This window comes from Onychostoma macrolepis, chromosome 07, assembly GCF_012432095.1.
Source record: "Onychostoma macrolepis isolate SWU-2019 chromosome 07, ASM1243209v1, whole genome shotgun sequence".
Taxonomy (NCBI): Eukaryota; Metazoa; Chordata; class Actinopteri; order Cypriniformes; family Cyprinidae; genus Onychostoma; species Onychostoma macrolepis.
In genome coordinates this window covers 32,295,722-32,311,328 of record NC_081161.1, presented here as the reverse complement: position 1 = coordinate 32,311,328, position 15,607 = coordinate 32,295,722, and the positions used below count along the sequence as shown (strand labels likewise).

Genomic DNA, 15,607 nt, shown 5'->3' with positions numbered 1-15,607 from the left:
TTTTTTTGTACAGTGTATTTGAACAGTTTTGTATAGGGACAAGTCATTTTAAATAAGAGAAGTATAGCTGGCAAAAGCTGGTGAGGTGAACAGATATCATCCAGAGATGATAGACTCCTAATAAAAGCAGAATATATGATTATCTCTGCTACACTGAATAAAGGGTGTTCAGAGGGTTCATTCTGTAGATAAGACTGACATTTCTTGAGAGGAGCTGAAAAAGTAATACTAATCAGATGTTTTATGCAACATGTACACTCACTATCTTTTAGGTTTCCAGGACTGTGGGAGGTGGAAAGAACTCCTGTTGTTGCTTTCCTCTCAGCGACTGCAGTGGGACCATGTGAATCTTGGAGTTCTGCATTACAAATTCATTGAAATTCCTTAAATTCCTCTGGGGCGAGTGAAGGAGTCAAAGGGAATTGATTAATTCTGCTACTCAAAATAATATCTTTCCGACAGTTTGTGTACGAGCTACTGCTAAAAAGAGTATGCAAACCATTGCGTGTGAAAAAAAAAAAAAGAGTATGCAAACCACAGTATCCTTTAACAATGACATTTCTGGAGTTCAGTGACATAGGATTTACATTTCACAGCTGATGCTTCCTCGTGTTGTAAAAATTCTTGCTCTGTTGATTCACAGGCCCACTTTGTGAAGACCTCCAGAGGTCATACTACCAAGTCATGACATGTAGAGGACTGTTGGGGGTTTATTAGGATGGGTCATTGTGTTAAGATAGACTGAGCCTCAGTAAGTAAGTGTCTGGTCACTGTTCTGCAGCTGTGGAAATAAACAGCTCCATTATAAACCCCGCACATTCAAGTGGGTGGAAAAGGGCCTTAATTGTTATATTTGTCACACAAACAGGTGCTGTGTTGTTGGTTGTCCTCTTCAGATTTCCGTAGACAGATAAAATCATTTACAGAAGTTTTCCACAATCTAAAAGTGTACTTTAGGAGAGGAAACAAACAACCCATACAATAAAAGAGTTAAATCACACAGTTCATTTTCAACATTACAATGAATAATATCACTACAGTACTCGGCGTACACCCTCTCTGAACAAATACAAAAGTTTTTTTTCAATGATCACTAATAATACTATGTATGGAAAGATGGCAAAATCAAAATGTATTAGGGTCATTCCTGGGATTCGGTAATATTTCAGTCCCCCAGAGTTTCTAAAGTGGTGGTTCACCAAAATGAATTGTTAGAAGCTTTTCACAATATATATCTCCCTTAAACCAAGCATTTTGTCGTGTCCCTGAGGCACTTCACTGAGTTTGTACTTAGAAAATTATTAACAAAATGTGCATAGTGTCTGTGATTTTTGGCAACAATGTAAGCATTTACTTGTGTTTCTTTCTTGTAAAAAATATTTTTCTAAAAAAATGCAAAATATTTTATAAAAAACAGACTTTAAAGTTATGTCCCTCAGTCTGAACTCCGTCACACTAACCATTCTACGCCCATAATAATTTAGTCTCCACTCATATGTGACTTCATTCAGGTCTCTTTAATAGTGGTGCAGAAAATGGTTAGTAGTATCATACTTTTTTATTCATATTTTTGAGGCATGTTATAGTCAGGGAGGGTACTGTCAAGCTTAACAACTCAACCCCGTCATATAAAATTAAGATGGAAAATTATTACTTTTTCAACATTTTATTATAATCCATAAGTATGTACAATGTGCTTATTTTATTGCTGCCATTTATGGTCTACTCTCCTACACTACATGAGGAGCAGTGGTCAACTCAATAATGAGTTATTTGCTTCATTTATTAATCATTTTAACGGGGAAAAATAGTCATGGTTTCAGTAAATATATATACTCATGACAACTCATATTTTTGTTTTAAATAGAATTTTTGATGCAATATGTCCACTTAAACGTTGACAAGCATCATACATAAGAAATAAAAAAACAGCAGAAAAACAATGTTGGCCATGCAGATATGTTGACCCAGAAACAAGGGGACAATATGAGAGAGAAACAAAACCAAAAATTTTAATTTAAGGCAATGTATCCCTTCAAATGTGTTACAGTCTTCAACCCCGTCACACCTTGTCACTTTAATATTTTTAGAAAAATATAGGGAAGACAATTAAGAACAAAAGTATTTCTTGCTGATTACCATCTGACATGTTAAGGGCTAATTGTGGTTTTAGTTAAAATTTTAAATTAAGAATATTTCTTACACAAAAATAAAGAGACAGTAGCTTCAGTCCTATAAAAATTTGAAAATGATGATAAATGTTACATTTGTTATCATTAAATTGTTATCAGGGACACGAGCAGTAGGTACATGTTTGTTTTATAACAATTTCTGTGTAAAACCAATTCCATTTTGTCCGTTACGGGGTTGAGAAAACAATTGTCTAAAGCTGAAAAAACTGAAAATAATAAAAGGTCTTTAATGCCTGAGGTGGTAAAATATGATTTTTTTGGAGGTTTGATATGTGCCTAATGATGTGGGGTATTTAGAAGTTGAATCATATGTAGTTGAAATGTAACGAATCCCAGGAATGACCCATTAACAATATACTTAATTAAAACAGAAATATATGTCATTAATATCTGTAAAATAAGTAAATTAGCCAATTTTGTTTAAATGGAGAAATGAGTACACCCTTGATTAAATTCAACATATGTGACCCTGGACCACAAAACCAGTCTTAAGTGTAAATTTTTCGAAATTGAGATGTATACATAATATGAAAGCTGAATAAATAAGCTTTCCATTGATGTAGGGTTTGTTAGGGTCGAACAATATTTGGCCGAGATACAACTATTTGAAAATCTGGAATCTGAGGGTGCAAAAAAATCTAAATATTGAGAAAATTGCCTTTAAAGTTGTCCAAATGAAGTTCTTAGCAATGCATATTACTAATCAAAAATGAAGTTTTTATACATTTATGGTAAGAAATTTACAAACTATCTTCACGGAACATGATCTTTACTTAATATCCTAAAGATCTTTGGCATAAAAGAAAAATTGATAATTTTGACCCATACAATGTATTTTTGGCTATTGCTACAAATATACCCCAGACTGGTTTTATGGTCCAGGGTCACATATGTCCTCCATAACTTTAAGTATTGGGATTGAGTGAACAAGTTCATGACAAATTGTCACATCTGTCCTGTTTAACTTCTAAAGGATGACCTCCTTAAATGCCCAGGTCTTTAATGGGGAGTGTTGCTCAACTCATCCCTACAGAATCCTCCACAGGCGCTCAAGTGTGTTAAGACTTGGTGAAATACTTGTCCACTGAAGGATTTTCATTTTGGGAAAATGTATATATTCATTGTCATGTTGAAAAAAATGCTCGGCAATGCAGGGAATGAAGAGAGGGTGGCATCTTCCGTTTCAAGTTTTTGAATTACAGACTTGCTGGAACATTGTATCTCCAAAGAACACTAATATGTCTTCTACAGACACTGAGTGGGACAATATGGGTTTGTCAGTGGCAGACTTAAACATTTACCACGCAATACCGGTCCGGATATTTAGTAACTGAGATCAATGAAACATTCACATGATGATGAGTTTGAAAGCAAATCATACCGGCGGGAATAGCAGCGGCGCCCCCTAGCTCCCGCCGCGTGTACTGGCCGGGCTGATTAGCCCTATCTTCCCCTCATCTTGCAGCAGCACAGGCAGTCAGTGCCTGGTAGCGATTTAGACGAGGGCGTATGGACCTGAGGCAGCAGTGAATGCATTTCCCATAGACTGTGGTCGTACTTTTCTCCTCTCGTACGGATTACCACTGAGTTCACATATCGCCTAAACGCCGTATCGTATTTTTTCCCGCTGCATTTCTCCATCTGAAGGCCTGTCACAGAGTAAAGTGGCTCGGTGTGCGTGTGTTTAGACAGCGGAGCGAGAGCAGCAGTGTGTCCCCGATGGCTGGCTGGAAGGACGGCTCAGTGCAGGAGAAATATCGCCTGGTGGTCGTCGGAGGTGGAGGCGTTGGAAAATCAGCATTAACCATCCAGTTTATCCAGGTAAGCGGATAGATGGCGGAATCTGATGTGCTTTTCGGCCCTTTAAAAAAAAAAGATGTGAGGGTGTTTAGGAGATATGGGTGGATCTTGCTCACAGAAATGGGGACCCCATAAACGGAAAAGGGGGTACAGGAATCCGAGCGAGGCCTGCGTCACTTTAACTCCCCGCCTTTATTTAAGAAAATTACTGCTTAAACGTAAAAACAAACATATCAGGAGAAATGTAGGAGTTAATGCATGTAGTAAGAGTTAAAACTCTGTAGCGAAAGTGCTGTATTTAGTTCATAGGCACTTTCGTAAACTGTTGCATATTAGACTGAGTTACACCACATTAATAACCATAGCAAGCGATTGAAATACTTGAGCTGTTTGTTTGGAGTTTCAAAGGCTATATAGTGACGAGGAATATATTTAAAGACTGCATAACAAAGTTATGCAACAGTATGTAAAACAATATTGACACAAGTTTTTCCCCCTTTTCTTTTGGAGTTGACTAGTCCCTTAGAAATGTTTTTAACAGGATACCATAGTTGCTGTAGATATTTTTTCTTCTGCCAAATCTGTGCTAATGAAAATAATGAAAATTATATTTCTAGTGTAAGAAGTTGTTTTTAGAATCATTATGTCATTTTAGTTGTTGAGGAAATCGGTGGTTAATGCCAGGTTATTATAGTAAAAACTGCAGTAACAGGGTCGGTTATTGTTACACTCATTTTTGAGACATAGGACAAAACCTGTATCGCAGCTTTATCTACTTAGTTATCAAAATGGCAACATATATTAACATAGCCTACATCACGATTTACCATAAAGGGTAAATAGAATGTTCATAACACAAATGTATCATTTCGCTTTATTTTATCCATGACATTACATTATTCTCAGACAATTAATTACATCAATCAGTTCCTCATGTACTGATAGAAATCTATTAAACTTTAAGAAAGTAAACATATAAATATGTATATTTAAAACATTACTGCTGTCTTGGTAGAAGGAACAGGTTGTGCTTTTAATATTTTCAAAAATTAATTATGCTTATTCTTTTTCTTTGTTCAATTATGATATATCAACTCCATTGTTAAAATAATAAAGAGGTTATTTAGGATATTTAGATGTTAGCAACATAAGAATAACAAAATGGCTACTGCATTTCATGTGATATGTGAAACATGATTGTTTTGTGAATATCATAAGCGGTCAACAACACTGTAAGTTTTTCTGTCTGACTGTGTTGACATGTGGAGCCGAAAATCGGTTTGAAGCCATCCTGTTGTCTCAGTTCATTCATTCATTGAAGTGAATGCTAAATTTGTCAATGTGATTTTTGTATTTGACACTGTTGTAATGTTACACAAGAAAAAAACATGCATTCTATAAGAAAATTGAAGAAGTATAAATGTAAAAATAATTCTGAGATGCATTAAATATTTTATTTAGTTTTGTAGTCTGTTTTGTTCCAGTACTCGCAAGACAAGAAAACAATAAATCACTTTATTTTAGGTGACCTATGTGCCTGTGATGCCCCAAAATGGTGTCTAGGTAGACAACTGACACAGTCTAAACCTGTCTCTCGTAAAGTTGTCTCATCTCTCATAGTTTGTCCCAATGAACTTTTAGCAAGGCAGCTACATTACAGCAGATTACAGGGTAAGAGTGTGTTAAATTACTTGGCGCAACTGGCAACACGTCAATGAGCTATTTTGGGCGTATTTCAAGAAAATGTAGTTACATGCCTGAGGAAGCTGATTTGTTTTTGTGATGAACATTTAATAGGAAATCAGAATTTCTTATCTTTTAGGTATACGTTCAAGCCTAACTTTTATCTTGGCTAAGAAACCCAATGATAAATGTTAGGGTGAGTGTGCAACAAGCTTGTCAGTAGCTAATTCATTTATAGTGTGAACTTGGATATTAAAAGTATATTTGTTGGATTTAAAAACAGTGAAATACAATAGATGTTTTCACTGAATCAGTCTGATCTGCTTAAAGCAGCAGATCAATATCAGAACAGGTGTTTTCTCTTTAATTGCTTTCTTCATCGTAGTAGTGTCGTATCTTCATTTCAATCATGCCAGATTGCTGTGTTTTTATCAGTCACAGTCGCCTCCCCATAAACCAGTTTGATCATAGACTTGCTGAAATATTGCTTTCTTTGTCTGTATTTTTGCAAGCATTAGCAAGAGAGGAATTAAAGTGGATTAATATGCTTGATCACCTTATACCCTTTTTTACTAAATCTTAACTGCTGCTGGCAGTGCCACATTTGAGCTTAATAATCAACATTTGTTCATGATCTGGTACTAGCAAATGGACTGAATAAAACACCTTCAGATGGTAATGAAAATCAGACTACAATTATTACAATTATACATTAACCTAACACACTTCAGCGTGCGGTGAAAGTTTTTAAGTGTGTTTACTATTTTGAAACAGGGTTTAGAAGGGATCAGTGATGGGAATAATGGCGTTACTAACGGCGTTATTTTTTTCAGTAACAAGTAATCAAACGAATGACTGTTTCCCCCGTTACAAGGCCGTTACCGTTACTGACAATAAAATGCGGCATTACTATAATTTATTATAATATTATTATAATTGTATTTTTCAGTTCATCTGAATGGATGCACAGTGTAGCTGTATTTGACATACCGTAAACTCTAGTGTCTCTTTCTCACACACGCAAAGAAAGATACAGAGCAAGTTAGTCTTTCATAACATGCAGAATTGATTCGCTACATGTAAACGATATTCTTTGTTGTATTTTCCTGCCAAAATAACGGAGTTCCCTTGGAATTCTTCAGCTTTTAAGAACTTCTGAATAAGGAGATTGGTAGGTTTAGGGATCAGGGGGTGGAGACGGGTAGGTTTAGGTATATGTAAATGTTTAGGTGGGAGGAGTTGGATCTGGATCCAGCCTCGCCCCCTGGATCTTGTGTTCTGCAGTGAGGACCATCTCGGGTTCTGGGCAGAAGTAATGCGCAAACGACAATCTCATTGGCTGGTGCTTACCTATTATCGTCAAAATCAATTTATCAGCAAATCAGTTCGAGCGAACGCAGACAACGTGATTTAATATTCATGAACCCAGCAGCGCATTAATCCTCAGTGCATTTTATATTGTTATTAGTAGTAGAATTCATAGTAGTTCTCTTATCTTATTATTATTTTTTCTTTTTTTTTTTATAGAAACACTAAATGACAAACAATATCTTAAACACCACCACCAGTCCCAAGTTCAGTCAACATGACAAATATGCATTCATACTTGGTTATTCTAATTACTAAAGTTCTATCATCATATAATGCTAAATTATCATAATATCATATTATAATGCTTGACTGACTGATGCCAGCACAATATTTACTTTCCCTGGAAATTAGTTACTTTTATAATGATGTAACTCAGTTACTATTTGTGAGAAGTAACTAGTAACTATAACTAATTACTTTTTTAAAGTAACATGCCCAACGCTGGTAGGGATGTAGGAGGATAGTGTTGATTTCCACTGGTACTAAATGTGTGAAAACGAGAGTAATCCAAAGAAAACCATGTAAGACCCTTCCTGTTGGAGTGTTTTTAGAAGTCTTTGCCAGTGACAAAAGCGCAGCCCAGCTGTTTTATGACTCCAGGCTTTCCCATTCAGATGTGTGTTACTCAGGGAGGTTTCATCTGAGTCATGTTGGGTTAATGACCATGGAGAAGCCAGAATCCGGTCTCTGAAAGAGGAAGTCCCTCCACTCCTGCTCGGTCTCTAAGGACCTCCTGGATGTGTATGGGAAAGTATGTGCAGCCTTCTAACTCACACCACTTTGCAACAGAATGTTAGGTGCATGTATGACATTCTTCGTTAGTTACGCTGTCGGAAAACATAATTGATTGCTGTCAAAATTTGGTTGAAGAGACTGCAGTGATGCATTACTTTGCTTGACTGCTTCACACAGTGCCACAAGGATGACTTCACAAAAGCAGACTGGTTGATCTCAAACTAGCGTCATGACATGGGCCATGATCAGCGCCAGTCAGGCATGTGACTCAGACTGAAATGGATTAGTTGACGTCATTGTGATGCAACCCAAGCTGTGTAGTATAAGTATGGCCTTTCATGGAGTTTCGTGCAGATATTATGTAGTAGCAGATTACCTTTATTGCTTTAGAATGAATGTTAATAATATAATATAATGATTTTTGTTATTATTTTTCATTTCTGAATATTTTAACTTTGTCATCGATATTAATTAAATGAATGAATTATAATTTCATTATTATTAATAATAATATTAAATAATATATCTAGGCATAGTTTTTGTTTTTTATTTTTAACTTTTAAAAATGTGGAGTTGATGTGGTTTGTGCTGTGATTTAAAGCTGCAAGAAAATCATTGTTTTTGCCTTTGGTTTTCCTAGATTGTTAGTTGTCAGCCGAGCTTCTTGTGAGTAACGGCTGTTCCTCATCAGCAGAAGTGTGAAAGTGAAATCATTGCAGGCCTCACTGACCTTTTTATCACTTTAGACGGTCTCCGAGTACACTAAGTGTAGCATGGCGCTGTTGAAGGCATGATCACATGTTTGCTAATATTAGCTCTTATCGCTGGCTCTCATTTCTGGGAGAACAGACTCCCTGCAGCACTGTTTCCTTACGACTGCAGCATGGTCAGACCTTGGTGCTTATGTATGTGAGTGTTTTAGCTTCAAACAAGACCTATGCTGTGCTTAGGGAAAGCAGAAACAGCAGTATTCTGGATCATGGTAGACAGTTTGTATTGCTGATATATCACTGTCAAACGGGGTGCTATAGTAAATAGTTTAAAAGATTACAAGTACTTTATAGAAAAAGAAATCAATAGTTTTGTTTAGCAAAGACGCATTTAATTCATCAAAGATTGTTACCAAACATTTATGTTTTAAATAAATGCTTTTCTATTGAACTTTTTGTTCATAAAAGAATACAAATGTACCCCACAAAATATTAAGCAGCACTGTTTTCCACACTGATACGAATAAGAATTTTTTCTTAAGCACCAAATATTTTATATTTAGCTATTTTATTTATAATTTATGTTTCCTGTCCTTTAATTTTGTAGGATATTGATCTTGTGTTTGTTTTTCTGGTACAGTTTTGCCATGCCTGTTTATTATATTGCAATTTTAAGCATTTGTTTTCACTTACCCAAAGCACAGTATCTGGGGTCGTTGTGTATATTAGACCAGGTGGCTTTTTTTGTAATATCTGGCAACCGTTCACTTGGAGCTTTAAAGAAGATAACCTGTTTGTGGGACGGAAGAGTGCAGACAAGAGTGGAAGTAAAGCAGCACATGTATGCAGACTGAAGAGCAGCCGACTGATCAGGAGTTATAGTAGCTTGAATTACACACAGCTTGTAACTGCATTAGTATTTTACTCTAGCCAGGTGGAGACTGAGACACCGCTGCTGAGTTTTGTCATATTTGCCATACAGATTCACATCTTCTGTGTCGTAACACTGTGATAGGCAAAATGGGAGATCATTTATCGTAGCAGTGGAAGTGATTATCAGCTGGTTCTGATCGTTTGGAGCATTCAGAGAACGTAAAGGTCTTTTTTTGCACGTGTACCTCAAACCACTGATCTATAGCTGAGGGGAAAACTATCAGTGAAACAAGGACTTAAAAGTTCATTGAATTTTTTTTTTTTTAATGTAAACTTTACCGTTAAAGAAATCATTACATTTTCACAATGGGTTTGACAGTAGTATGTGTGAAAGACTGTGTGGGAGGCTGTGTGAAGCAGGTAACATGAGAGTAGAGATGTTGTTTTCTTCCTGCAGACTCACCTGTTGATTTCTCACACTGCTGTACTGATAAACACACACACTGTACTGATAAACATAGTACTATTACAGGAAGAAGAGGAAGGACCTCCAACTTTTACAAGTACTTTCCTGTAAATACCATTAAAAGGTTTGGGGTCAGTAAGAATTATTTTTTTTTTTAAAGAAATAAATAGTGTTATTCAAGGATGCATTAAATTGGTCAAGAAATTCATAATGTTCTAAAAGATTTCAAATTGAAATAAATGCTGTTCTTTTAAACTTTCTATTCAGTAAATAAACCTGAACAAAATGATCATGGTTTACACAAAAATGTTAAGCAGCTCAACAGTTTTCAATATTCAGTTTTGCCATTACAAGAATAAATTACATTTTAAAATATATTTAAAAAAGAAGAGTATTATTTTAAATGGTAATATTTCACAATATTATTGTTTTTCTGTATTTTGGTGAGTGTAAGAGACTTATTTAGTCTTAAGTCTAATCCCTAAAGTAACTTGTCCAGCAAGATGTTTTGTTTAATTATTTAATGTTTTGTTTTTTCCTTCTTTACTAGACGGCTTGAGTAGAGAGCAATAGGAAAGAGGACAGAGGAAATAGGATTGTGTTGCAAGCTGTACTCAAACTCATATCACCCACATAATCACCATGATCAGATATTTTCTTATAAGTAATCATAGATTAGTTTAGTCATCACTTAACCATGCAACACACAGTAATAATACATCATGAATTTAATTTAAATATAGTGATAAACAGTTTTGGCTTTGACCACTGGCATCCCACAAACTCCACCTATAAGCTGAGTCACAGTTAATTTCCTCTTGTCTGATATAATACTCTCAAGAGTAACTATCAGTTCAAGCCAAGCAGTGAGATAAATAATATCAGTTGTCTTTTATCACAGAACAGTTTAACAATTGTGATTGTCAGTTTTCAAGGGCCAACTGTTTTTGTTTGTCTTGTGAGCACAGTTTTGATTAGCACATTATGGAAATTGGTCGATTTGGTTCTTTCTCTTTTCCCCATGTAATTTCTTAGCCAGTGTGTCACACTAACGATAGGACATTTTGCTGGTTGTTGGTTGACCTATCAATTGCTCACATTTAGTTTTTTTGTAGCAAGATACCCCTTATGGCCAGGATTTTGTGGAGGATCTTCTTGATTAAAGGTGGGGTATGCATTTTTTCAAAAACTCTTTAGAAAACTGAGTCGGGCCAGTACCAGAACAAACTTGTAGCCAATCAGCAGTAAGGGGCGTGTCTACTCATGATGCAGAGGAGAGAGCTCTCATCAGTGCACATGATGGACATTAGCCGAGCCGAGCAACAACAGAAAGATAGAGATGGCGGAAAAAAACAAAAGAGGAAAATGTATGCAGAGCAAAAGAAGGCTTGCACCGCGTCTACACTGGACGCGACAAAACGACCGTTGAAAATCATTTGAAATGTGTGTCAATATAATAGAACGTGGCAGCAGTTTACTGTCAGGGATTTGTCGTGTCGCGGCGCAGCAACCAGTGTAGACAGCATCACTGATTATAATGAGTTCTATAGTATTTTTTCACGCCACTCACGTCCAGTGTAGACACGGTGTTACGATAAGGCAATAAGAAGGACCCGTGTAAATATCGGATCAGCTTTCCAACGCTGGAGAGAACTGAAGGAGCGGAAAGGCCTGTGATCGGACGCCGAGGTTGCTTTGTTTCTTCTCGATAGGTGAGTAACATTGGTTTTGCTTAGTTTCACAAATCCTTGCCGTACCTATATGTGGGCGGAGCTATCAAAATAGGGGCAAGACCCTTTTGGCGTAGGGGCGAAAGTCTTTTGTTTTGGTGATTTCAAATGTCAACATTGGCTACCAGAAATCACTTACCCCACCTTTAAGCAAACATAGATTGCTGCCCTTTTGTTTATTATTAATTCCTGCTTTTTGTTTGTTTACAGTTTGATAATCCATTTTGTTCCGTGTTGTTAGCTAAAACAAAGATATAAATTGTGCTCTAGCGAAATCACTTCTTTTAAAACACATACAATCATTGTTTTAACTGTAGTGTTGTTAACTTCCCTCTGCTTATATAGCATGTCTGATTTTTGCATTTAATTTGCAATTATATATATATATTCCTTAGTTATTATGTTCCATTACTTATTTTAGTAGATTGAAAGCTATCAGGAAATGCACTGCTCTCTGTAGTGAATAACTAGTAAGCCTATCTCTGTTATGTGTATCCTAGTCGGAGAGGGTTTTTTCATTTGTCCATGATTAAAAACCTCACAGGAAGTTATGGTTTTAAGTTAAAGATGGAGATGTGATGTCATGTAACTTTCTACTTTGTCTCCCAACATGTTGGGTGTGGTGAACTATGTCTAGGACACTGTCAGAAATACATGATAGGTTAAATTGAGCTCAACAGGGGTTAAAAAGGTGATTTTCCAGACCTCTCCTTTGTATTACAATATTAATTTATTGATAAAATGAAGTGTTTTCAATTTTAATATATTTTAAAATGTAATTTATTCCTGCGACGTTAAAGCTGAATTTCAGCAGCCATTACTTCAGTCTTCACTGTCACATGATCCTTGAGAAATCATTTTGATATGTTGACTTGCTGCTCAAGAAACATTTCTTAGTATTAGGGATGCACCGAATGTTTGGCAACTGAAATTATTCGGCCGAAAATAGCAAAAAAGCTCTTTCGGTGTTTGGTGAATAAGCAAAAAGACAGAATAAATTGTACTGAACAATGAGCATTGTGAATACTGCTACAGTATTTTCTCTTTTTGTGTCCGTGTTCTGCATCTCTGTCCTGTGTTAACGGCCGTTTACAGACTTAGTAATATTCCCACACAAATTACATTTTGGGAAATTATTGTAATCTATTGTAAAATTATTGCAGTTCCAAAGAGCCGCTCGTGTGTTTGGAGCAAAAACTATCCGGTTCTGATTTATGCCGCTCGTGTGTTTGGAGCAAAAACTATCCAGTTCTGATTTATGTCCGATCAAGCTGGGCATATCTCTCTCTCTGATGACACAGTAACGAGGGTGGGGAAAAAATCTTTGTCTGCCCATCCAATGAAATCCATGAATATGTAACAGTAACCACAGTATAGCAAAATCCATATCATGGCACAACATAATACCGGTAGTCAAGTTAATACCGGTATAGTGCCCACCCCTAACTTAAAGGGGTCATTAGATGCAAAATTCACTTTACATGTTGTTTGAACATAAATGTGTGTTGGAAGTGTGTGTACACATCCACCCTATAATGATAAAAATCCACCCAGTGTTTTTTTTTTTAAATCCCTATTTTAAAATCCCCTTTCTCAAATCAGGCTGTTCTGAGATTCCTGTCAGAACGACGTAGTTCTGCACAGACCGATCCCACGATAGTTGATTGACAAGGCCGTCTTACCTTAGACCCGCCCTGAGTATGCTGTCATCTGTCCTCCTTTGTGTCGACTCCAGTGCAGGTGCACGATTGAGGTGTTTTGTTGTTGGATGTAATAATGAACATAGCAGTCGTCATTTACTCCCGATATCTGAGCTGCTGAAGATGCAGAGGATTAACGTTACTTTCGTTTTTGAAGGGAATGCCCAATCCTGCCTAAATGCCTTTGTTCGCGCAAATCATTCGTAATCCAGCTTCATCTACAATAGAAGTGAGTATAAGGGTTTTTTATGAATCTTTGCAAATCCCCTTTCCTAATATGGTGCTAGTTAGCAAGTTTCGTGGCTGAAGTTTACAGTCAGCTCGTCACCCCACGGAAAAGAGGGGCGGGGTGAGCAGAGCTCATTGGCATTTAAAGCAACTTGGACTAGAACGGCTTGCTGAAAACAGCTGATTTTGATAGGGTACAAAGGGTGTTTTTTACATTACCATTGAGAAATTTTAACCAAAGTATATTATAGACTTTTCCTTAAGACCCTAAAGAATCGTATGTGACCCATGCTGGCAAAACAAGTCGGAATGCACACAAACTAATTTTGAGCTACAGGCAAAAGATGTGAAAAATGTCAGTTTTGGTTGAATTTGAGATTTTCACAAAAATGAAGTCATTTAGCCCTCTTCTAGTGATCCCAATGCTCAAAATAGTAATTAAACATCTAAAATGATCTTTATTTGTACGATTTCTGAGATGATTACCTTTTCTCTGCTCGCTGCTGCCTCTCACCACAAGCTGTAAGTCTATTGTTGCAAAGCGCAGCATTCCAGCTTTGTGAATATTCATATCGAATTCTCAATGACATGAGTCCAAACCAGTGAAATACGATTTTTAAAGCCATGCTGATGAAAACAAAACGATCGCACTGACTGAAATTTGCAAAGCGCGTGCCGCGCCTTTCCGTGAGCACGCGTTCTCTCTTATAAAGTACATTATTGCGAAATATGTATTGGTGAGATTCACATAATCATAATCTGTTATGTCTTGCATAAACGTTTAGTTAATGTTTGGGGGAAAATCTGATTTGTAACATTATATTTGATCCATGCAACACAGTAGGTCTTAACATAGATCTGTCTCAATCTTAATCATACATTAAAAGAAAAGATGGAATCACTCGCTGCTCTTGATTAAACTACTGTTTATCTGCATCTTTTTTCTTATTTTTAATAGCAAAGATAAAATAAAAAATAGCTATATTGTGATTAATTATATAGTAATTATTATTAAGAAAAGAATCGGAGGAAAATATGCAACGTTGCTTGGTGATTTTGCTTTGGAATCTTTAACTCCATTTTTCTCGAAATCAGATCTGCTGCCTCTATTGCCTTCAAACGGCTGTAGCTCAGGCATTTTTTGTCCGATTCCAACAAGTCATATATAATTTTGAAGATTTTTAAGATTTTTTTTAATTTTAATGGAGAATGTGAAAATAAAAATAACTCATTTTTGAAAATTTGTACATTCTGACTCATTTTGCCAGCACAGGTCACATATCAACTTGTGGAAAATGGGCATCCGATGACCCCTTTAAATAAGTGGACCTCAGTGGAAAAATGAAATCATAAGAATATATGACGTGACCTCTTTAAGGAATAGAACCTCGGATCAGATCAGAGCCAGGAACTTCTACATGTGGCCTTTGCTTTGTATAAATCGAGGAGGCGGCCCACACGCCTCTCCTTGAACCTCCTTGCAGAAATCCATTGATTCCAACCAGCACATTAGGCTGATGCTGTGAGCATAAACTTCTTAGAGGGGTTACGCTTCGTCCCAGCTGTAGCTTATGCACCGCTGTGCTGACTTATCCGGTTCTTTAATAAAGCACAGCGACAGGCCAATTCATTGCGGTGTCTCAGGAGACTACACCTCATCATCAGAAATGGAGCACACGGTATACCTCATTTACTTGCCCGTCTATTGTAGGTTACACACGCCTGGCTCATCTAATAATACACCTCTCGGATGTTTTTCAGCCCTCATTTAAATGAAGTCACTCTTTTCCGATTTGCGTCGCTACTGAAAACACACCTCTGCACTGGTTAGAGTAGCAGTTTGAAGAAGTGGTAAGTTTTGGTTACATGTGTTTTGAGCATGTGCGTTTGTTTGAAGGAGAGGAGTGTGACTCTTCACGAGAGGGGGAGGGTATGTAGGCTCTGCGTCTGTGTTTGTCTGATGTTTGTTGAGTGGCGCCCACACATCTCTCGCTCGCATACTGCCTCTTTCGTTAACTTCTGTGGCTTTTATGTGGCTCGTGTTCTTCTGAGGTATCCTGTTTACTTGTGCTAACTGCTGGATGAACATCTATTGACTGAATCGTGGCTCACACCTTGT

The 15,607-nt window shown here is 36.7% G+C and overlaps 1 protein-coding gene across 2 annotated transcripts in view; it reads left to right on the top strand.

Moving 5' to 3' along the window:
* Positions 1-3,585: 3,585 nt before the first annotated feature.
* Positions 3,586-15,607, top strand: part of rras2 (RAS related 2) — a 37,002-nt gene continuing 24,980 nt past the window's right edge. The window contains exon 1 of one of the 2 annotated variants that reach the window (XM_058780414.1): positions 3,586-4,013. In XM_058780414.1, the coding sequence (XP_058636397.1) occupies positions 3,912-4,013 (102 nt within the window). In that variant the 5' untranslated portion in view covers positions 3,586-3,911. The remainder of the gene's footprint in view (positions 4,014-15,607) is intronic. The other variant, XM_058780415.1, reaches the window with a different exon arrangement.